The sequence below is a fragment of the Rousettus aegyptiacus genome, unplaced genomic scaffold (genome assembly GCF_014176215.1).
Source record: "Rousettus aegyptiacus isolate mRouAeg1 unplaced genomic scaffold, mRouAeg1.p scaffold_m13_p_2, whole genome shotgun sequence".
In the NCBI taxonomy this organism is placed as follows: Eukaryota; Metazoa; Chordata; class Mammalia; order Chiroptera; family Pteropodidae; genus Rousettus; species Rousettus aegyptiacus.
Window position 1 is genome coordinate 98,271,257 of NW_023416295.1, and position 23,751 is coordinate 98,295,007.

Here is a 23,751-nt window from a genome sequence, read left to right on the forward strand (position 1 = left end):
ACAGTTTGAGATACGGTACTCTTTGGATCAAAATTTGGATCCCAAGACGCAAATATTCATTTACATAAATTTAGGAAAATTTTTGTTCCTATTTGTCATATAGTAATATTTGTGATCTTAATGATTTAGCTACTGGCTATATTCCTTACTTTAAGAGATCTTAAAATGCTTGTTTATAACACCAACATTGGCACCTATGAGGATGAAATTCAATCTGTATTGGGGTTTTTTTTTTCCTCATTTTTTAAAAATGATTCTTATAAAGTACCCCTTATAAGCATCTAAAACTGGCATTGGTCGAAGGCATTTTAGGCTAATGCATCTTCCCCAAATAGTGCTTCCTATTTCAAAATAAATATTATAAATTTATATAAATATAAGACAAATTCCTCTTCTCAGAGGATAAGGGCCGGGAATGGGGATCTTTGTGCCTGTTACTTTAGATTTAGACTTTTGGAAATGCCACTTGATACGCTATCTATAATTTATAATGAGTTTAATTTGTTACTGGCACTTAAGTTCCAAGAGCTGAAACATGTATTCAGAATCCGTGTGTTCACTGAGAAATAGTGGATGGAACTGGCCTCCAGTGCAGTAATCCTTACAGGCGCTCTGGAGCGTGAGAGCCAAGCCTGTGAACCGGTAGGCGCTGTAGGGTCAGAGGAGGGAGAAGCACCAGAATGCCAGGAGGGCCCCACCTTCAGCAGTTTCCAAGACAGCTCTGTATCCCGACCAGCCATGGTGAATGCATCAGTGACAAGGTCTGCCCTTTCGTCACCGTAGCCAGCCAAGGTGCTGATCTGATGTGGTGGAAAAGCCAGATTTGCTTTGCAGGAAACCTCAGCAGTGATAACAAAGTTAGGACTGCAGAGACTGGTCTTTTCTGGAACTGGAATTCAGTGCTACTCAAAAAGTATGCTCCCTACAGGTGGACTTTTCTTTTGGAAACACAGTCTTCCAGGAGATCAAAACAAGACTAGGGGTGCTGGTGGTAGTGAGATATAAAGAATGTGATTCCAGAATGTGCTGTAGGACACCTTTGGAATGTCATGCTCATCTCTTTACAAAGGTACGAGCGACTGGAAGACCAGCTCCATGACCTAACAGACCTGCATCAGCATGAGACAGCCAATCTGAAGCAGGAGCTGGCCAGCATCGAGGAGAAGGTGGCCTACCAGGCCTACGAGCGCTCGCGGGATATCCAGGTGCCTTTTCTCTCGTCATTAGACCCACGTGCTCTTCCCAGCCATTAATTCATTGAACAGACTAGGTGCTTTATCCCTGAGCCCTGAAAGATTTCTGGCACATGGGGCAGACATTCCTTTTCCATTTTATTAACCCCATTAGCTCATCTAAAGAAGCCATATTCTGTTTACTTTCTGCCTGAATTAGTTAATAAATATGTATTGTCTACCCCAAGCCCATCATCTATACCCTGCTCTCCCCACCACAACAAAAATTACTCAAAATTTTAAAACGTAAGACAAACCTTGCCTTTATAATTAGAAGATTATACCCCTTGACCACCTTCACCCATTTTGCTTCCCACCACCACCTCTGGCAAGCACTAATCTGCTTCCTATTTCCTAGTTCAGTTTTTTCAGATTACACATATAAATGAAATCATACAGTACTTGTCTTTCTCTATCTGACTTATTTCACTTAACATAATGCCCTCAAGGTCTGTCCATGTTGTTGGAAACAGCAGGATTTCCTCCCTTCTCCTGGCTGTATAGTATTCCATTGTAGATAGATACCATATTTTCTTTATTTATCTATCAGGAGATGCTCAGGTTATTTCCATGTCTTGGCTATTGTAAATAGTGCTGCAGTGAACATGGGGGTACAGGTATCTCTTCTGTAGATACTAATTTCGTTTCCTTTCGGTATATACCCAGAAGGAGAGTAGCTACATCATATAATTTTAATTTTTTAAGGAACTTCCATACCATTTTCCATAGTTACTGAATCAGTTTACATTCCCACTGATCACCTTTTAAATAGATATAGATATAGATATAGATATAGATATAGATATAGATATAGATGCACTTTGACTAATGCTCAGCTTCATTTGTACAAATGTTTTTGTAGCTAGCAATTATTTTCTCCAGCCCTACTTTACAAGGGAGAAAACTGAAACATAGAGATTTCTCCCACAGCGTGTGAACTGGAGTTCTAGCTGCCCATGTTTTGTAACGCTCTGTGTCAAAGGCTGAGCCTGTGCTAATCGCGTATGTGTACTTTGACAATTCTGGGAGCCAGGGCATCAGACTGAGCTGGTAGGAAATACTTGCCTGAGGACTGTGGTACAGAGGACACTTAAGGATGTCTTCTCCTGCTCTGGTTTAGGGGAGAGCTTCACCACCTACTGGTTTTAAAATTTCGAACCCATTTAAATTTAAATTTAAGTGTTGCCAGGTAAGCAATGCGGTCAGTTTTATTAGATCATTCTGTTTTAGAGCATGCCTGAGATACCACTGGATTATGTCTAAATATGTAGTTTTCTTAGGGAATAGTTTGGGTTAATATTTTTCTTCCTTTTTAAAAAAGGAAACATACTTTAGGGATGAACACATAAGATAAAGGGAGGGACTTCACATCGGGAGCCTAAAATCTCAGAAGAGTTCATTGCAACATTTTTGGGTGTCGTCTCTAGTTAAGATATGCAAAGAGGACATCAGTATGACTGGAGGGTCCTTCTCATTATGATAGTTAGAAGCCTGGCTCTCTTATTTGCTGTGTGACCCTGGACAAGTCAGCTCTCTGTGCCTCCGTTTCCTCATCTATAAAACAGAAATATTAGTGAGCTACATCCGAGGGCTGTGGAGAAGATTAAATGGGATAATAAGGTAAAGTTCTTAAATGTGTGCTTGACACATAAGCAGGCAAAAAATAAATTCTGGCCATTCTTCTTCCTATGTTGGGGAGTAGCTATATTTCTCAGGACTTTTAGTAATTGGGCCTGTTCCACTTTGTCCTTATTTCTTGTTTCTTTTTCTCTCATAGGGTTCTATACGAAGGGATGGGCTAGTAGAGATGAAGGGATGCAAGAGTTTGTTGTTTTAAGCAAATGCGTTTTCTGGGGTGGGAGGGGAGTTTAATTCCCAATTAAAATCCTGCCCCCTGTCTTTATCCCCTTATCCCCAATAAGTCAAATACTGGACCCAAGGAAGTGCTAAAGATTATGGGGCTGAGTATCTCCTAGAGGGTGCTATGACTAAAATTCTTTACAATTCATTGCTTAATTTTCTTGGATTTTTCTTTTGATTAAAAAAAAAATTGACAGCAATTCTAAGGCAGTTCTAGGATCAGTCTAGTTGTATATGTAAGTTGTATATGTAATTCATCTACCCAATCAAAGATGAATGAATTTGCCTAAAATTTTGATCTTTTGTCTTGTTCTGTCACCTTTTCCATGCCATGTCTAAAATGAAGGAAACTTTGGGCCCAAGTGTTTGCAAAGAATGCACGATTTCTGGGGCACTTGCCCATCACTGTAGAAAGCCAGCACTTTTTAGAATGTGAAGACCTGAAGAAGTTTTACCTTTTTTGTTGGTAGCCTGTGTAATGAAAGTTACTATAGTAACAGCGAACCCCATTCTTCAGCCCAATGAGGATATGCAGCAGAAGAAAAGCAAATCATGGTGGAGCCATTATACTGTTTAAAACCTGAAAAAAAAGACTCTATTTTAATTACAAAAACACATTTTGGTGAATAAGTTAGATAATAAGCTGGTGAACTAAAAAGAGCTCATCGTGCTGCATCTTCTTAGGTCCTTTTCTCCTTAAAGACTAAAGGTTTTTCTCAAGCCTCATGATCCACAGATGAAAAGCGGAAGGAGTGAGAAGATAGACATTTCAGACACAGCACACTGCATATGCAGAGGCCTCGAATATGCTCTTTTTAGAGCTATAAAAAGCCAGCATGGCCAGAACACCTGAAATGAGGCAGAAGAGAGTGGCTAGGCCTGAGCCATGTTAAAGATTTAAAGGGTTTTGCAAAAAATGAATGACATCAGATATGCATCTTTCAGACTTGGGCTGCTGTGTGGAAAGTAGATTCATGGGATTTAGGATCAAGAGGGCGTGTAGAGAATTAGTGTAAAGTCATTATGGGCAGGAGATCCTGGTGACTTAGGTGACTGTGGGAGGGAAGAGAAATGGACCAACCGAGGTCGATACTGGATGTTGCATCGATGGGGCTGGGTGGTGGAATTGATGGCAGGGGTGCCGAGGCTTCTGGTTTGAGGAAAAGAGCAGATCAGATTCCGTTTTCTGAGGAAGGGAACACTGGAAGGGAGGAGCAGGGTTGATGGCAGGTACGAGAGAAGGCGCAGTACGTGAATCCACATTCGGACATATTAACATTTGAGACGCCTTTAAGAAGCTCAAGAGGAGATGTCGACACGTGCAGATATGTGAATCAATCTCAGAAGAGACAGCTGGGTGTATACTTGGAGTCATCTGTGTCTTAGTCATTGAAATCTTGTGAAGAACAAGATCTAGAGAGAATGCATAGCCTTGGATAGTATCCTGAGTTACGTAGCATTCAGAGAGCAGGCACAAGCAGAGTGGCCCCGCAGTCAGTCCCGCCTCCACCCTTCTCCCTCCGTTCGCCAGCCAGCCTGTAAATGGGTGCACACGGACTCTGAGCAGTGAAATAAGGACTCACAATTGGAGATACCACCTGCTTCATGGCTGGAGATAGGCAATTGTCCCAAAATAGAACCACACCCTTCCTCAGGTTTGTCCATCATGATGCCAACAGATGCCAATATTTCATGTACTTTATTTCATACGTAGGCAGAGTCAAAACACATAACCATAGTTTCTCATTTATGGTATTTTATGATTGTGCACACATGTTCATTCTACCCATGAATAAGACGATAAAATGGGCCCCGGGATTTCTGTTTCACTTCTTAGTCCGTCGTCATCACTGTCAGGTTGGCTTTGTGAAGCTGCCTCGGCATCAGGCATTCTGAGCCAGGGCGGGCTCCCCTGCGCATCCGGGCAGGCGCGCACATTCTACCCGTGACCTCACAGCATTTGATCCTCCCTCTTCCTTTTGCCCACAGGAAGCTTTGGAATCCTGCCAGACACGCATTTCTAAGCTGGAGCTCCACCAGCAAGAGCAGCAAGCTCTGCAGACAGACACGGTGAATGCCAAAGTGCTCCTGGGCAAGTGCATCAACGTGATCCTGGCCTTCATGACGGTCATCTTGGTGTGCGTGTCCACCATCGCGAAATTCGTCTCACCCATGATGAAGAGCCGCTTCCACATTCTTGGCACTTTCTTTGCTGTGACTCTTCTTGCAATCTTTTGTAAAAACTGGGACCATATTCTGTGTGCCATAGAAAGGATAATAATACCCAGATGAAGCCACCAGTTCCTTTCTTCAAGTTTTTCAAGTTTTTATTTAAATTAAAAAAAAAAAAAGCTGTGCATAGTACCAAATTTTAAAATGAACAGTTGTGCCAACTGAAGATTACACAAAGGACTGGGACTGTGTGTTGTAAATAACTGTAATTCTCTTAACTCGGTAGCAGATGCCAGCTCAGGCCTGTTTACCTGGTTAACGTGACTGTTCCCAAGCCCCCCCGCCCCCACATTGCTCGTGGCCTTAATCAGACCAGATCTCTGTCCACCTGATTCGCCCAGCATGGCAGGCCTCTGGTTATTGAGCACTTGGCACAATTAGTGACCCAGAAGAAAAGGGAATTTAAATCGCTTTCTCTCTCAAGTCTCTCAAAATTGAATTCACCATTGTTAGTGGTGGCGTTTTCCCTGAGTCTCGTAAGTAGCAAGGACATGGCATGACTCCGGGAAGGGAAGAGGCCCGTGAGTCAGCCATGTTGAACACTTGTGACCTGTGGAAGAACAGTAAGCCCCATGTAATCCATCCCACTACTCCACACTTGACCATAGGCCCCATATGAGCCGAGTGGTCAATTGTGTGTAACACTCTGTAACATGGACATCTTTCACACCTATTTATCCAAAGTCTAACACTTGTTCTGTTGCACTTTAAATAAGACATGAGGATGTGTGAATGGAGCATTTGCCATCTTACGCCTAGAGAGCCATACACCTGATTTCATCTTAACTTGCTATCAAATGCCCAGCCTTCAGAGCATCTAGAAATGCTTCCAAATCCCTCATCGAACTGTGACTTTAACATTATTTTGGAGTCCTGTAAGCACTACTCCAGAGGTTTGTGTTTCAGCAAATCTTAGTTGTGATAAACCTACTTTGAGGATGTGATTCACTGTGTTCCCAGGTCTGTCGGGGATTGTGAGGCTTACTCAGTAAATGAAAACACAGGATGCTCTTGTTGCAGGTTTTTGTTTTTGTTTTTTTTTTCTTTAAGAAGGAAACCGAATCATAGTTTATAAAGCTAAAGTGTGTTAAGGTAGGAACACTGGAAGCAGAAGGAAGATGTGACACATGGTCCGATTGGATCGGTGGGAGCAGTTCATCTGGGTGAAGATTGAGAGGGTCCTCTTAGGAGCCTGAAAGACCAGCAAGTATAAAATAAATTAGACCCAGTGTCTGAGCCAAAGTTGCCATCTGTCTCTTTAGGATCTCACCAAAAAGAAGTTCTAAGGTTACAGTGGCCACATTTCACTCAGGTAAAGCATTCAGGAGTTAACATCTTCGGCCTGTCTTGGGGATGCTGGTCACTATGTTCAGCCTAGATGATACTTTCCTTTAAATCTGTTCCTCTATACATAAAAGGAAAACACGGAAGAATTTCATGTAAACTGCTGTCTGGCCCCTCCTACCACCACCCCCTTCATTATCTGAAGGTGTAGAGATGCATATTAGTGTACATTTTCTTCCAGAAAACATCAAGCCACCTGAATTTAAATTAAGTGCAATATTCACAAACAGCTGCTCTTAGGGAAATCTCCTGAAGCAATGTGACAGTGGACAGTGTGCCATAGAAATAGGAATAGGATAGTTGAGCATTTGGTGTTAAGTACAGTATATGTGAGACTCCTACAGCTCAAGTTTACAGTTCAGTGGTTTTAATAATTCACAAACTTAGACAACTGTCACCATTATTTAATTCCAGACTTGAGCTTTTTAAAACAGTAAACGTTTCATGAAATTGTTGGCTTAAAAGTATTTTGGATTCAGGGAAGAGGGAATTACTAGTCCCACCCTCATCTCAGGACTGTGTCCCCTTTCACTATTAGACTCTCCCTTCGCCGCCTAAGTCCGCTGTGAATACACTGTGATCCATCAAATCCTGGAGACAGAAACAGGTTCCAGATCAAGAAATGAGAGACAGGAGAAAGAATGGAACACTTCTTTTTGCTTTTCTGGTTTAATGGCCAGCACTCTGCTTTATCTGTGGGCATCACTCTCCATGTGAGCTGGGGGCTAGGGGTAACTTACACCCTTACATCAAGCTGGGTCCTGGGTGGGCTCCTCTTGATTTCTGTGAATTTTTTCTGAGGCACTTTGGACATGCCAGGAGTTGGGCTGGGTATAGAGAGTCTGGATGAGATCTCCGGCCCTGGAACTAGTGATACGTGGGCCTGCTCCCCATGCCACCACATTCCACTCCGTGGCCGAGCGTCGCAATTTTGCTTTGATGCTTCCCAGACCTGCCATCAGTGTGTCTCTGCCTCAGTGAGAGAAGTGGAAAAGGAAATGGAAAGCAGCACATTCCACCCCCTCAAGTCTGGAGCAGTTAACAGAAGCTGCTAGAAATTGGCTCTACTCTGAAATATTGGAGGGTCTAAATCATCGCACCTGATCATGAATTCTTTTTACAGAATTCATACTTCCAGTACTTCTCATTAGACATCAGCTTGTTTTCACTCGGATGTGCTCAACCTACACAGCGTATTTATTTTAGAGTCTTGTTGAAAATTCATGAAGTTTTTTTAATAAGATGATATACTCCAAGGAGACTTTTACTGTGTAGTTTGTAATTCTCTTCTTAAGGAATAAACCCTCCCACTGCCTGTTTTCTTCATCGCATAAAGAGATTAAATAAAATTTTATAAGTGTGCAATTTAAAATAGTTACCTAGCTATGACATATTCTGGAATCGGATATTTAATTTACATTTAAGTGAACTAATCCCTCTTCCTCACCTCACGTTGGTAGTAAACAGCTCGTTACACACATACTGAAGAGGAAAACCAGTTGTGGGGAGCATAAGCATCTGCTCATTTAATGAACTTAGTGATTTTAGATGCTGGACTTTTTGATTCTAGCATTGGATTTCTGGATGGCATTATTTTCGTGATCAACGGGATAATGATCGTTTGCTGAGGACAAAACGAAAACCTAAATATACTCCCTTGTGGGTTCTGAATTGGTTATTCCAGCTTATATTTTGAGTATGATGAAGCCAAAACAACAGACACACACACACCCCAAAATATAATAAATACAAACTCGAAATGAATCAGTAAATAAAAGTGCTCCCTTGCTGATTTGGGGCAGTGAAAATAGGATCAGTCCCAAGCTTCTAGGCGTACCATTAGTAGTTTTATTTACCTGATCGCTGTGATCTCTGATAGACTAAAATCTACTGAAACTCCTCCTCTTTTCAGCCCACAGTAGCTACCCCTGTCGGTTACCATCCATGTGATTTTAGCCTTCTGCTTTGTCATTCTTGTTTTCGTTGAACTGTTGCCCCGCTGTGTATGTTCATTGCCCTGCCATCCCTCTAGCATATCAGGTTTAATTATGGGTTCAGTAACAGTGACAGCCACTAGCTTCCATCGGGCAACTAATTACTTTTGTCCCTTTTGTTTGGATTTTAAATACCAAATTGTTTTCGCATTGAATGGAAATATTTGTTTTTTTTGTATTGAATCCAAATATAGTTGTGTTGGTTTGGAAAAACATTTAAATATAGTTATTCACATGAACATAGATGATTAAATAATTCTGCATATTTCTATAATTTTGAGGAACCAGTGGTCGGACAAAGTAGCATTATTTAAAATTCAGGACTTTACCTGGAGAGAGGGATTTCAAGAAGTTTAGCACATGTGCTAAAAGATAAGTCACTGAAAACAATGATATTGGCTTGTTTACATCAGAGGTAGTTGAGAAGCTAAAAAAAAAAAGTACAGTTAAGAGTTCGATAACCCATGAGACAGAGCAGAACTAACCCATAATTTTTTAAAGTCAGTACAATTCTGTTTATAAGAAGATGAAAAGTAATGTACCTGGATTGTGTTAGGAATGATTTATGTGTTGCAATTTTAATTTATGTATTTAAAGCATGTCTTGCTATGTTTGTCCTAAGAGAAATGTTTCAAGAAAATGTGCTCTGTTTAAGATATATTTAGGCAGTAGTTAGTGGCTCTGAAAGTAAAAACAAAATGTTTATTGTGAAATCGATTGCAGAATTTCCATTTTGTGGAGTACTGTATAATTTCATGTCAGCCTAAAATTTTAAATTATATGTAGATCTTCACCCATTCAAGCAGGTGCCATTATTTTTTTAAATAAAAACTTGATGTTAGCTTTGATGTTTAAATAAAGAGCTGGATTTCTTAAATTTTCACATTTGTCAGAGTTGATTTCAATAGCAGACTGTGTGTGTGTATGTGCGTAATCGATTTTTTAATAGATTTTATTTTTTAGAGCAGTTTTAAGTTCACAGCCAACTTAATCGGAAGGTACAGAGATTTCCCACATTCCCCCATCCTCACACATGCATATCAACATCCCCCACCAGAGGGTATACTTGTTACAATTAATGACTCTGCATTAACACTTCATTATCATCCGAAGTTTACATTAGGGTTCACTCTTGTGCATTCTATGGCTTTGGGCAAATGTATCCACCATTTTAGTATCATATAGAGTAGTCTCACACCTAAAAATCCTTTGTGCTCTCCTATTCATCTTTCCCTCACCCCAATCAATATTTAGACTAATACCACGTCTATTTCATAGGTTGTCAGTGTGTGATGTGCAGCCCATTATTCAAGCCCTAGTGAGGAGGGAGTTCCTTTCTAATAGGTATGACCATGAAATGTAGAAATGGATTGGGCATAGAAGGACCATGGTGATATCAAACAGCACCTTTTTGGGCTTTCATAGATGTGGAATGACAGCCAACATTCTTTGAGCATTTAGTGTATACAATGCATGTGCCAAATGCTTTGCATGCACTATTCAATGTGATTGTTCCAACACTCAGTAAGATAGGCACTATTACCCCTGCTTAACAAATGGGGAAGCTGAGCTTAAATAGCTAGTAGCATCACGCAGCAGGCAATAATGGAGCTGTTTATTCACCCCCAAGCTTGTGTGACTGCAGCCTACCCCAGGACCACTACCTTGTACTGCAATAGAAGGGTGACTGCCTTCTAGCCACTCCAGAGCTCTCAGTGCCTTTGAGGCAGATAACTCCTGAAGCCCTAGCAGGGGTCACTTATTTTTTTTCAATTATAGTTGACATTCAATGTTACATTAGTTTCAGGTGTACAACATACTGAACCCCCACCCCCACCCCCGAAAGGGCTCACTTTTAACCCTAGGACTGGAACAGTCAATACTTTAATTGCAAATTGTACATTTACACCTTTGCATACTGTGGTAAAGACGGTTACCTAAAGCCTATGTCTTAGACCTTTTGAAGAGAAATGGGCTGACAGATTTGTGGATGAGGAGAATGCAAAACTGTTAATTAAAGAAACTTTTACACCCTCCCAGGTTTCCTGAGCTTCTCGGGGTGTATAATTGGCAGTTGACTTGGCTGAGTATTTATCAGCTTTTTTGCTTAGCTCTGAGACAAAGTCCCTGGTGGCTTCTGCTCTGTGCTCCATGACATCTGCTACCATCTGTGGTGGCTACCTCTGAAATTTCTTTCCTTGCTAAGCCAGCCAGAATTTCTCCCCTGGCAGGCCTTTAACTTGACTAAAGCAGTTAACAGAACTGATCGTCAGCCATGTTAACAGCTGTTTGTTGGTGGTTACTCGACTCTGGCCCAGGCATTGGGAATTGGAATTTTTTTTTTTCTGTTCTACTTAAAAATAAGCTACTGAATGCAGGCATATCTCGGAGATACTGTGGGTTCAATTACAGACCACTGTGATAAGGTGAGTATTGCAATAAAGTGAGTCAAAACTTTTTTGCTGGTGGAAGGTCTTGCCTTCAGTTTGTGAAAGCTCTAAATATATGATGCACAATAAAGCAAAGTGTAATAAAATGAGGTATTCCTGTGGTAGAAAGAAAGCAAAGTCGTGGCCTGGTCTGTACTAACAGGTAAGGGGCTCTATTTGCCAAAGAAACTCTGAGAAGCCTGGATTCTCCTCTGATTCTTGGACTGTCCACATCATAAACAGTGGTGCTGACTGAGCCTTTCCCTGGGTGTTTCTGCACCAAAGTGGTTTTGATCACCATTCCCTCATCCTACTTCCCTTGTGGTTTGAGCCAAGGCTCTCCAGCTGTGGGGAACAGAGGGCTACAAGACAGACCCTCAAAATTTAGGCCATAGGCAGGACATACACCCTGCACACACAGCAGCTGAAGCCATCAGACAACAAACACAAGCCTAGATTCACAGAGTGGTCTTCCCCAGACTCTATGGTCAGAACTGTGGCAAGGTGACTTCTGCTATGCACAGGGTTTTCTCCTGTTGACAAGAAACCATCAATGAAAACCATATATGGAGATGGAATGGAAGAGGTCCATTCAGTTGTTCAAGTTTTTGTTTTTTTGTTTTTTTTATGACAGGAAAAGCTGGAAAGACGCGAGGAGGCTGACGGCTGGGGGCGGGCTCTCTTGGCGACCTGGAAAGCAGGCAGCAATGTGTCGTTGTTCCCCTCAGAGGCAGAGATCCTGACTGGCTAGCTGCAATGGGTTTTCCAAACGTTCAGTTCACGGGGCTGGTTCGTGGTGCCCCTGGGAGTACTCTACTCTCCTCAGGCTCCTAGCCAAGCTGGAGGATGTTTGTCTGGCATCCTCGGTAGACCCGTCCTACTGGGGAGAGACCAGCTACTCAGCTGGTCAGAGCATTTCAGCTCCTTGGCAGCTATTTATATTTGAACATAAATCAGCACGTTTGCTTTTTCTTGTCAGGGATGGTCTTATCAGTTGAATTGGCATGAATCAGTTTCACAGGAGTGGTCACCTAATAAACTGCTGACGTAGATTCCAAATTATCGTAACACGTAGGGGAAGCTTGAAACTTAGGAGGCTTTCCCCTCACCTGCAGCTTCATGAACCTGGGGGAAATGTTTAACCTCTCAGAATCTCCTTTTCCTAAATTGTTAAATACCTAGGGTGGTAAGGTTTAGGTAAAGTGCTTGGAACAGGGCCTTCAGTTTATTTAATGCGTTTTCTGGGCACTTACTATGTGTCAGGCACTGATCTAGGCACAGGGATACAAAACAATCACTCCTCTCCATGTGGGGATTACATTTCAGTGGGAGGAGACAGATGATAAACAGAAATAGAATATTAGGTAGCTGCGAGGGCCATGTTCTGAACATTTAAGCTAAAATTGAAACACCTGGATATTCTTAGAGGGGAAATGAACATGCTGAGTGTTGTTTTCCCAGTTCAATTTCACAGACAGCCAAGTGGGCATGACTGAGTCCAGTCCCTCTAAAGTGGAAGTATTTCTAGGTCAGAGAAACTCAGCGCAGCGGCGGGAAGATCTGAGATGCTCCCGGTATTCCTGCTGGATTTGGCTTGACATGAATAACATGCTAATGAGCACCTGGGGCTGAGTCAGCAGTGAGTAACCCCTCTGTGGGTTCTGAGCCCTGAGCACACACATGGCCTCCCTGCTGGCTCCTCTGAATCCCTGAAGAGCTTCTCACAGGTGGCCTCTGCACCCTGACCCTTGCCCGTGCCACCCTGCCCTGTCACAACCTTGGGTCAAGCCAGGTGCTCACTACACCTGTGCCCAGGCCTGTGGGCCCACTGATGAGACAGCATTTCCCGGAAGCCTGGGGCCTCTGCGTGCCTTCATGTAGCAAGAGCCGAGGAAAACACTCCGTCCCTCAGTAGCTCTCCCTCTCCCGGAGACTGGGACCCTACTCTTCAGGCTTGACCTCTCTCAACTGCTCCCTGCTCTTCCCCTCCTTCACTCTTTTCCATCCCCTATTCAAGACGGACCCTCCACCTACGCCCACTTTCTCCCCGCCTCACCTCTTCGGAGAGCTCGCTTCTCCCTCAGGCATCACAAGTCCTGTGCCACCTATGCCTGTTTCCCCATCGGTCCACTCAGCCTCTACCGCAGTCCACACTGCTTCTGTACTAAACCGACTTTTGGGGATCCTGCCTTTCTTTAACTCTCTACTCCTCTTCCCCTTCACTACCTCATTTCCTAAAGAAATAGTCTCCACTCCCCTCTCACGGGACTTCTTAATCCATTAAAACCAAGTATCAGCCCCGAAAACTCACCTAAAACTTCTCTCGTTGAAGTCGCCAATCACCCATTTGCTTACCTGGCATATGCTTCGTGGTCTGGAGCTTTATTTAACTTCCACATCATCTGCCGTTGTGATGCTCCCTGCAGTCTGAAGCATTTCGCTCCCTTGGAGTTCCTCGCCACCTCTGTTCTGGTCTCCTGCCACCCCGAGTCTTCTTTGGCTGCACTATCTCCATTTCATTCCCTTTCTACAGACTCCCCATGATCCAGTCATCATCTGTATAACTGTATGGAGCAGTACTTGCCTCTTTTTTCAGCCACGGACTCATATTGCCAATTATTTACCCTTTACATCTACAGAGATATCATTAGGGCACCTCTCTGTGCTTCCTAGTCCCATGGAAGGCACCACCATCTGCTCATGCACCCAAACCTTTGTCACCAGCCCCGCCAAGTCATGTCAGTTATGCCTTCCTTCTGAATGAGCCCTAGCTTGTCCACCTCACCCCATCCCACCTGCTACTACTGTGGCTCAAAGCACCATTATTTGCTCCAACACAGCTCTGACGGCCTCCCGGATGGTCTCCTAGGCTCCAGCTCTGCCTCCACTGACCCTTTCCCCCATGTGACTTACAGTGCGATCTTTCTAAAATGCAAATCAGATGATTCTGTTCCACTGTTCACCCTTCAGCAGTTCCCCACTGCCCACAGGATCAAACTTGAATTTTTAAGTGAAGCCAACAAGGTCCCTGATGTCTCAGAGCCAACCCCATGGCCCAGCCTCGTCCTCCACCCTCCTGGCCCATGCTCCTCACATCCGGTCCTGAACCCACCTTGTCTTTCACACCCTTGGGTGATGTACGAGTGCTTCCTTCTGCCTGTAATCACATTTTTTTTCTCCTCATCATTCTTCAAGACCCTCTGCCATGTCAGCACTGTGCAGCCTTGTGAGGAGGTATTTTGTGCCTCCTATTCCTCATTTTCAATTTATTTACTTATATCAACATGGAATCATAATTTTCTATTTTGTTCAAAGGGTTATGATGTTCTTCTCACTCTGTATTCTGCACAGGAGTGCTCCGTTATGATACTTTTATCCTTGTGATTGGGAAGGGTTGGTTTTATGTCTGTCTCCTCCAGTAGACAGTGGGTTCCTTGTAACCCAAGCCACATCCTATTCATCCAGTTCTCCCCCTAGGACCTTCCTGAGTGCTAGGCAGGTGGGTGAAGGTCAATAGTTGCAGTGAGCAAAGAAGCCATGTTGTGTGGGAATGAAATCTCTGGTGGGGCCACCTTCCTTCCCCACTAGTCGGCAAGCACTTAATGGGACTGTGTCTCTTTCTTCTTGATCTGCCATTTCTAGACGGTTGGTGTTCAATAAATATTATTGAGTATGGATTGACTTCACTCAAACTTTTTACCAGAAAACCCTCCTCCCAATGCTATGGGATAAAGACACCTAACTAGAACTATGCTGTGCCACTTCTGAAAAGCTTCTCTTTGATTTCACTTTCCCTGATACTAACCTTTATCCCATCCTGCCGTTCTCCTCTCACTCTGCACCAGAAAGCAGCTCGAGGCCATAAAGCAGGTCTCATAAAACTTTGCTGGGGTCTAAAGTCCACCCTGGCTTAAAATAGAGCACACCTCAGAGCCCAGCCCTAGACTGGCTTTCTTGGTACTTTTCACTTTTATCAAAATGGTGACCGCATTTCTGGAATCAAAACAAGGAAACATGAACTTTGAACTGATAAAGAAACCAGTTCCTGTTCGTTGACCCTGTCACTTACCAGGCCCAGGGTGTGGGCTGTATCACTTTATCCTCACTACAGCCCGGGGAAGAAGCTGTTTCTCTTTTCTCACCTTACGCGTGAAGGAACTGAGACTCAGCTGTGGTGGGGCTGGAACTCCAAACCCTCCCTGCCTGAGTTGGAACGGTCAGGCCATGATGGGTGCACCATCTGGGTCACAGAGCTACCTGATAGGTTCTAAAACAGGAGAATTTCTGGGATCTCAATTATTTCTGAGGATAGTGGCACAAGAATATTGGAATTTTCAAATTTCTGACTTCTGAATTTTTAGGATGTTTGGAAGCCATTATCTCACAGTAGGGTGGCTAGGTGTTATGGTGAGGGGCCTACCCTCCTGAGACCTTTGGCATTCCAGGGCCCTGCAGCCTCCCATTCAACACTGGGGGGTCTAGGACTGCTTCCAGGTCTCAGAACTATATATTTACATGTATAGTATATTAACATGCTGTATATAGTGCACAAATAAAATAAATAACATAGTTTATAATCATAGTATTGTAGATTTAGGGACATTAAATTTATATATGTAAAGAGAATTTTGGGGGTTCCTTTAAATTTTGTAACGATCACAAACTTAGAGAAAAGTTGGATTTCAGTACAAAGAATTATTTTTTCCTGAACCATTGGAGAGTAAGTTGCCAACCCAGGGTCCAATCACTTACAAATACTTTAGTGTGTAATTCTTAAAAATAAAAACATTTTCCTACAAAACCACAATACAACCATCAAAATCAGGAAATTAAATAGATCTATTACTGACATCTAATTTTCAGACTCCATTTAAGTTTCACCAGTTGTCCCCAAAATGTCCTTTGCAGCCGAAGGATCCCATTCAGTTGAGTTGCGTTATCTCTTGTTTCGTTCTGTCTGAAACAGTTCCTCCATCATTCCTACAGAACGATTATTTTGTATAACATCCCTCAGTTGGAGTTTTCTTATGATTAGGTTCAGGTTAGACATCTTTCGCAGGCATATTGCAAAAGTGACATTGTGTTCTCACTGTGCCCTAATAGATGGGCGGTGGTTTCGGTGTGTTACATTTCTGATGCTTTCACTTTGATCATTAGATCTAGGTGGTGACTGCCAGGCTCTTTCACTGTAAAGACATTTTCCCCCCTTGGTAATTAATGAGTATTTTGTGGGAAGGTACTTCCTGCCTCTTATTCCCCATCAAACTTTCAATTGATTTATTTATACCAGTATGGAATCATAGCTTCCTATTTTATTCAAAGAGTTAGAATTCATGATTGTTACTATTTGTTTTAATGATATGTTGTTCCCTGTTTGGCCAGAGGGAACTCATTTAAGCTGTCTTTTTGTCCTTTTGACATGTCCTCATCATTCTTGGAGTACCCCTTGATTTTTGTCACAAGATGTTCTAGGCTCATCATGTACTTTTTCCACCCTAGACCTGTAAACAGCTGTTTTTGCAAGAAGTCTGATTCCTTTTAATGGAAAATAATATTTAAAAGCCAAGATCTGGGTTCTAGTTTTGTTTGTTGCTGTTGGGGCATCACCAACCCCAGTTCCTCTCAGTGGACAGAGGTAGGGAATACATATAACATTTGTATATGGATATATGCATATGTGTAATGTGTACATACTAATATGTAATATATTTACATACATATACATCTATTATGGACTAAATGTTTGTGTTCCCCAAAATAAAAGATAAAGATGCCAGAATATAAAAGACAAAATTCCAAAGCAAAGTCACTGTATGTAGAACTCCCAAAGGGAGGGATTGAGAAACTCCATAAGCTCTTGACCCCCTCAGCAATTCAAGAACATAAAGGAATTGAGAGAGAGGAGAGAGGATTCTCAGATTAGTTCTTTCTTCAGCTTCCTTCTGAGGTGACCGAGGTGGGAGTTCTACTACCATAGACTTAGAACAGGGTTTGAAGAGATCTTTTACTGGCAAGTGGGAGAGCTGGAAGCCTGTAGCTGCCAGAGAGATGAGGGCCATGTTGGGGTCAGGCACTAGGATGCTCAGTGTTTCCCATGAGTCTGATGAGGGATGGTTGCATGGTATGAACTGGATTGAGCCAATGGGTGGGGGTGGGAGGGAATCACAGCACTAGAAAGCTAGAGGTGGGTGCAGCATCCCTGTGGGGCCAAGAAAGGAGATCCCAGGACAGATGCATTCCCTCAGGTCAAGGGAACCGCAGGGAAGAATGCCCAGAGCTGGGAAGTACCTGCAAGAAAGTCAGTTTTTGTATCTGCCAGGACCAGAGAGCCATAATCCACTTATAGCAGTACCTATTTAAGAAGGACCCTACCCATGGTTTTAGCATTTACCATCTCACACCTTGATTCTAAGGGATCAAACACAGAGCTTGGAGGAAGGAGGAGAGGAATGAGACAGAAAAGAGAGAAGCCAGTCAATAGAGTTTATTTTTATCACATCTCATGAGCAGTGTGCTCAACATACCAGTTATGAGCAGAATAAAAGTGGCTTAAGCAACAGGGATTTATTTTTCTCACCTAAAAAGAAGTTTGGAGGTAGGAGGCTATAGGGTTAGTTCATCAGGTCAGTGAAGACCAAGAACCAAGCTCGCCCTCCCAGGTGAGCTAGCCTCCATGCATCAACAATGCCCCCCCCCGCCCCCACTAGCCACAGAATGGCTGCCACAGATCCAGCCATCACATCTTCACACAAACACAACAGGAGTTGTAGTCTCTCCTCACTCACTTCTTGCCTTTTAAGGAAAGGAAACTCTCTTCTACAAGGCTCCCAATAAGACCAGCCTTATAACTACTGGACTGGAATCAATCATATGATCATACCTCATACTACATTTCCTATAGGAGTAATCTCCACTTCCTTATTTCCTAAGACTCCTCAAACCACTGGAAAGTAGAATAAGTGCCTCCCTCACATAAATTGTTTTGAATAAAGTCACCAATTATCTAACTGCCAAAACCATATATTTCACAGACATAGTCTTACTTCATTTCTAGATTAATTGCCTATAGCCATGCTACCTTCACTGTGCCCGATCTCATCTGACCTCGGAAGCTGAGCAGGGTTGGGCCTGGTTAGTACTCGGATGGGAGACCATCTAGGAATACCAGGTATTGTAGGTGTAAAAAAAAAGGAATAGCTCAATCGACACTGCGGACCTCCCTCTGCTCTTTAAAACTCTCTCCTCCCTTAGGGGGGTTCCTTAACATCAGGGTCCTGGGGCTCCTTTTACTTCCGCATCACACTTCAGCATTCTGCGGCTCCATTATCTCCATTCCACCTTCTTTATACTCACTCTCCGTGGTTTCAGCTATCACCTGTGTGACAAATATCTCAATTACAGTTAGTACTTACTTCTTCTCTGAGCTATGGATCCAATTTTAAGTTTCCTATGAAATATCTGTACATGGATGTCCCTACAGAACCTCAAACTAAAAAAGCCAAGGTCACTGTATTCTACTTGCACCAGATCTGATCTTTCTGTACTCTTTATTTCCATTAAAGTCGCCATCATCACCTACCAAGTCACCCAAGCTAGAAACCTCAGAGCCACCTTGCTCATCGTTGCCAGGGTGTCACATCGGTTCCACCTTCTAAATACATCTCAAATTTGTCATCTTTCCATCTCAGCTGCCACTACATTGGTTCTGGTTCTGTTCTTCCCAGGGCAGTTTTAACAGAATCTTAACTGTCGCCCCTCCCTCGTTTTTCCTGCCTCGTATGAGAATATGCTGCCTGGAACTGTGGCAGCCATCTTGTAACCACGAGGTGACAAGAGTGAGCACTCGCCGCCAACATGCTAAGGATGGTAGCAGAAAGTGAAAAAAGCCGGGTCCTCGTTAGCTCTACTGAGCTGCTGAACCAAGGCCAAGAATTGCCTGCCTTTGGACTTCTTGCGATGTGAGGTCATAAATGTTTGTCTTGCTCAGGCTCCTGTTAGCAGCCATTAATCACATCATGAGGCGTTCCTAACTGACACAGGGAGTGGTAAGATGGAGGGAGCCATATGAACAAACTTGTGACATGTTGACATGGTGATCTTGAAGCAGCTATTTTTGTGTGTAGGATATTTTCAGGTAGCTGGGGAAAAAAAACTATTAAATATTTAGGGTTTTTTTTTTATTGTTGTTACTGAATGTGTTCAACAGATATCACACCTATCTTTCAATATAAACCCTCACCTGATCCCTCATTTGTTCCCTTTCACTTAGGACTGCTTTTAATTTTTAAGATAAAGCAGTGTTATGAACAATTTTGTGGAGAATGTTTTAAAACAATTACATCAAACATCTCCTGATAGGCTTCCATTAAATGTATATCTTGGGTAAAGACACTTGGAAGCAAGAATGTGTGTGGAATAGGTTAAGGCTGCAGCAAGTGGTCCAGTTTGGCTTAGTGTGCAATGAATGCCTTGAGCCTGGACAGTAGGTAGGGGTGATGTGGAGTCTTGCTGAACTCAGAGATCGGGCGATTTGAGAATAGGATAAGAGCAAAATACATAGAATGCAGGGCTTGTGAAAGGTAGAAACCCTTCTTTCCCAAATAGGGGGAAACTCACTTGACTGGGGGTCTCTTAACTGGTCTGCATCTCATCTAGCCTTTTTGTTCTCATTGTACCTCTGGGAGGCCTCTCTCAGCTCTACCAATGCTTCTACAGGAAACCCACACCATGACTGCCTCTACATTGTACAGGGATCATGGCCATCTCTTGCACTGAGGCCTAAAGTCCATCTTGGGATGTAGGAGTGGTAGTCTGGTTAGAAGCAGGGGCTGGGGGACCTGTCCTGATGCTACAGGTGTTTCTAGCAGCTGCTATTGGTTGCTAGGGGAAGCACCAAGCAGAATCTCTATTGTGCACAGGCAGAGGAAGTGTAAAGATGAGATCCAGAGCAGAGAGAGAACAGAGGACCCAGAGGCCAATGGGGACAACAAAGAACTCTGGGCCCCTGGGGAAGCATCACCACTCATACTCAGAAGTGTGGATTGATTTGACCGTGACGATCCTTGAAGCGACATCCTGATATCTCTACCAATGGTCAAGACTGGGAGTGAATTAGAAATCCATCACCAAGTACAAAAGTCTCTGGGACCAGCAGTCCAGCAGTCATCTAATTCTTAATAACCAGACCTCCAAAGCCAAGGGTCCCCACTCACTCACTCCACCCCTCCCCAAACTGCCCCTTCAACGTTGTCCTTCTGCCCATAGAATTTTTCAGGCTTCATAAAGCATCACTCATTGTGACTAGTTAGTTTTTTCCTGAGATATTCGAGTCCTGGTGTTGAAGAATTGCCTTTGATCGAACAGAGAAATACACTCAATAAACATTCAAACACTACTGGCCGCTGGAAGAAGTATCATCTTTTGTTCATATAATTTCTTTTTTTCTTCAGGGAAGGGTGTGAGTTGAGTGGGCTTTGACCCCTTCAGAGCTTGTCCGCATAATTCCATGCGCGGGTAGACTGTCTGTGGTCGCGTCCCACCATCACCAAGGCTCAGCTACTTCTGCATCCAAGGAGCCAGCATGTTCCCTGGGCACAGACCTCGTTGCTGAGGTTGCAGCAGCCTCTAGGGGTTGCCGCGGTTACTGAGGGCTCCGGACTGCCCAGGATCAGTTTAAAGCTGGACCTCTCAGTATTTCCTCCAGGCTTGCAAGGAGACGAAGGTTATTTGATAGCTGGACTTCAGCACTTCCTCTATACGGTGACCTTGGTCTGGAACTAGTCAGTGACGGTGTAAGGAAAGAAAACACCACCTTGAACCTGCGGACGGTCAGCTTGCCAAGATCCACCTCAGAATTACTCCAACTGTTAAGTGTGCACACACACATACACACACAGCAACCCGCTCTGAATGGGATGCATATTAAAGTCAATTTTAGCCAGGTTTTTTTCCCTCGAGCTCCGCAGTTCTACCCCAGGTGTCAGCCTCCCTTTCTCTCTCTCTCTCTCTCTCTCTCTCTCTCTCTCTCTCTCTCTCTCTCTCTCTCTCTCTCTCTCTCTCTCACACACACACACACACACACACACACACACACACACGCACGCGCGCGCGCCCTGGAGAGCTGTTGCGGAGGGGCAGTTAGCTTTGTCCTGAGTCTGTCAGCCAGGCTGTTTCAGGCTCTAGTTTTCATGATTTATCTCAAAATCAAATCTGATCTTGTCAGTCTTGGCTTTTCCATTATGGCTGTAATGAAGGTGAGCTCCTAGGTGTGGCAATGAGGCCCACTCTCCTGACTCACCCTACCCTGTCTGCCTCATCTCTCCTGAAACCTGTCTCTACGTTCTAGTTGGGAAAAAGTCCTTTCAGTGCTTCAGATGCTGAGCTTTCTCTTACTACAGAGCTTCTACAACTAGAGGCAGTCCCCTCTGGTCACGTGAACACATGGAACAATCAGAAAACAATGAAATGTTAAATCAGAGGTGGCAAACTGGTGGCCTTTGGTCTGAATCTAGCCCTTATATGTGTCTTGTTTGGCAATAACAATTTTAGCCAGCAGGTTTTTTTCCTGATTATTTTTTATTCCAGTAAAATGTACGTTCATTTTATTCTGATAAAATGAACAGGGGATTATAAGCTTAAAATAAAAAGAGATTTGCTATAGCAAGATAGTAATGAACGTTCAGTATATATAGGGACAAACTGAGACAACAATGACTGAAAAGGGGAGGATTCAAAGACCCAGATTTGCAAAGGTGAATGAAGATAAGGCAAATGGAGAAGAAAAGAGGTGACTTTATATCTGTAACTATCCTTTACATATTTGTAATGGTAACCACACACCAAAGATTCAGAACTGAAGTATATAACATAAAACAAGAAGGACCAGAGAGAAAACCCACAAAAGCCAACCAAAATAAAGAAAACAGAAACACAAGGACAAGGAAGCAATGAAAACATTAAGCTACCAGAACACAAAAGCTAAAATGGCTATAAGAAGACTTCAGATTTCAATAATCACCTTAAATGTAAATGGACTGAACTCACCAATAAAAAGGCACAAAGTTGCAGAATGGATCAAAAGAAAAACAAAACCTAACCATATGCTGCCTCCAGGAGACACATCTCAGCTCCAAAGACAAATATAGACTCAAAGCTGAAAGGGTGAAAAACGATATTTCAAGCAAATGGCATTCAGAAAAAAGCAGGACTAGTGGTACTAATACCAGACAAAATAGACTTCAAAATAAACATGGTAAAGAAAGATACTGAGGGACACTCCATAATGATAAAGGGAATCATGCACCAAGAAGATGTGACACTTATTAATGACTATGCTCCCAATCAGGGAGCCCTGAAATATATAAAACAATTACTAACAGAGCTAAAAGGAGAAACAAACCAAAACACCATCATAGTAGGGGATCTAAATAACTCACTGTCAGATATGGACAGATCATCCAAACAGAAAATCAATACGGAAATAACATCCATAAGTGACACATTAGACAAACTGGATATAATTGACATATACAGAGCCTTTCATCTCAAAACAGCTGCTTATACATTCTTCTCTGGTGCACATGGAACATTCTCAAGGATTGACCACATACTGGGACATAGCGATAGCCTCGACAAATATAAGAGGGTTGAAATTATACCAACCATATTCTCTGATCATAATGCTTTGAAACTAGAGATCAACTATAAAAAGAAAGTGGTAAGAACCACAAATACATGGAGATTAAACAACATACTACTGCAGAATAATTGGGTCAGAGAAAAAATAAAAAGAGAGATCAAGAAATACATAGAAATGAATGATGATTGTACAATATATCAAAACTTTTGGGACACGGCAAAAGCAGTCATAAGAGGAAAGTTCATATCATTACATGCCTACCTCCAAAAACAAGAATGAGCCCAAATAAACAACCTAATGCTTCATCTTAAAAAACTAGAAAAGGAGGCCTAAAGTCAACAGAAGGAAAGAAATCATCAAAATTAGAACACAAATGAAATAAATTGAAAAAAATACAATAGAAAAAATAAATTCAAGAAAGAGTTGGTTCTTTGATAAGGTTAATAAAATTGACAAACTCTTGGCTAGACTTACTAAAGAAAAAAGAGAAAGGACACAAATAAACAAAATCAGGAACGAAAGAGGGGAAATTATGACTGACATTGCAGAAATACAAAGGATCATACAAGAATACGATGAAAAAGTATATAACACCAAATTTAATAACCTAGAAGAAATGGACCAGTACTTAGAAAAATACAACCTTCCTAGACCGAATCAAGAAGAACTGGAAAATCTAAATAGACTGATCAGCAGTATGGTAATTGAAACTGAAATCATCAAAAACCCACCAAAAAGTAAAAGTCCAGAACCAGATGGTTTCACCAGTGAATTCTAGCAAATATTCCAAAAAGATTTAATACCTATTCTCCTCAAACTCTTCCAAAAAAAAAAAAATTGAAGAGTAGGCAATACTTTCCAACTCATTTTATGAGGCCAGTATCACCCTGATACCAAAACTTGGTAAAGATAACAGAAAAAAAGAAAACTACATATGAATATCTCTCATAAACACAGATGCAAAAATCCTAAATAAGATACTAGTAAACTGAATACAGCAACAGATTTAAAAGATTATACAC

At 42.5% G+C, this 23,751-nt stretch overlaps 1 protein-coding gene and 1 pseudogene across 5 annotated transcripts in view; both read left to right on the top strand.

Annotated features, from left to right (window-relative positions):
- TMCC3 (transmembrane and coiled-coil domain family 3) overlaps positions 1-9,545 on the top strand; it is a 239,953-nt gene extending 230,408 nt beyond the window's left edge. For all 5 annotated transcript variants that reach the window (XM_016150123.2, XM_016150128.2, XM_016150122.2 and 2 more), the window contains exons 3-4: positions 1,070-1,205; positions 5,082-9,545. In XM_016150123.2, coding sequence (XP_016005609.1) covers positions 1,070-1,205; positions 5,082-5,384 — 439 coding nt within the window. In that variant the 3' untranslated portion in view covers positions 5,385-9,545. The remainder of the gene's footprint in view (positions 1-1,069; positions 1,206-5,081) is intronic.
- An 8,607-nt stretch (positions 9,546-18,152) lies between these two features.
- On the top strand, positions 18,153-18,271 carry LOC118614776 (annotated as a pseudogene).
- Positions 18,272-23,751: the final 5,480 nt, after the last annotated feature.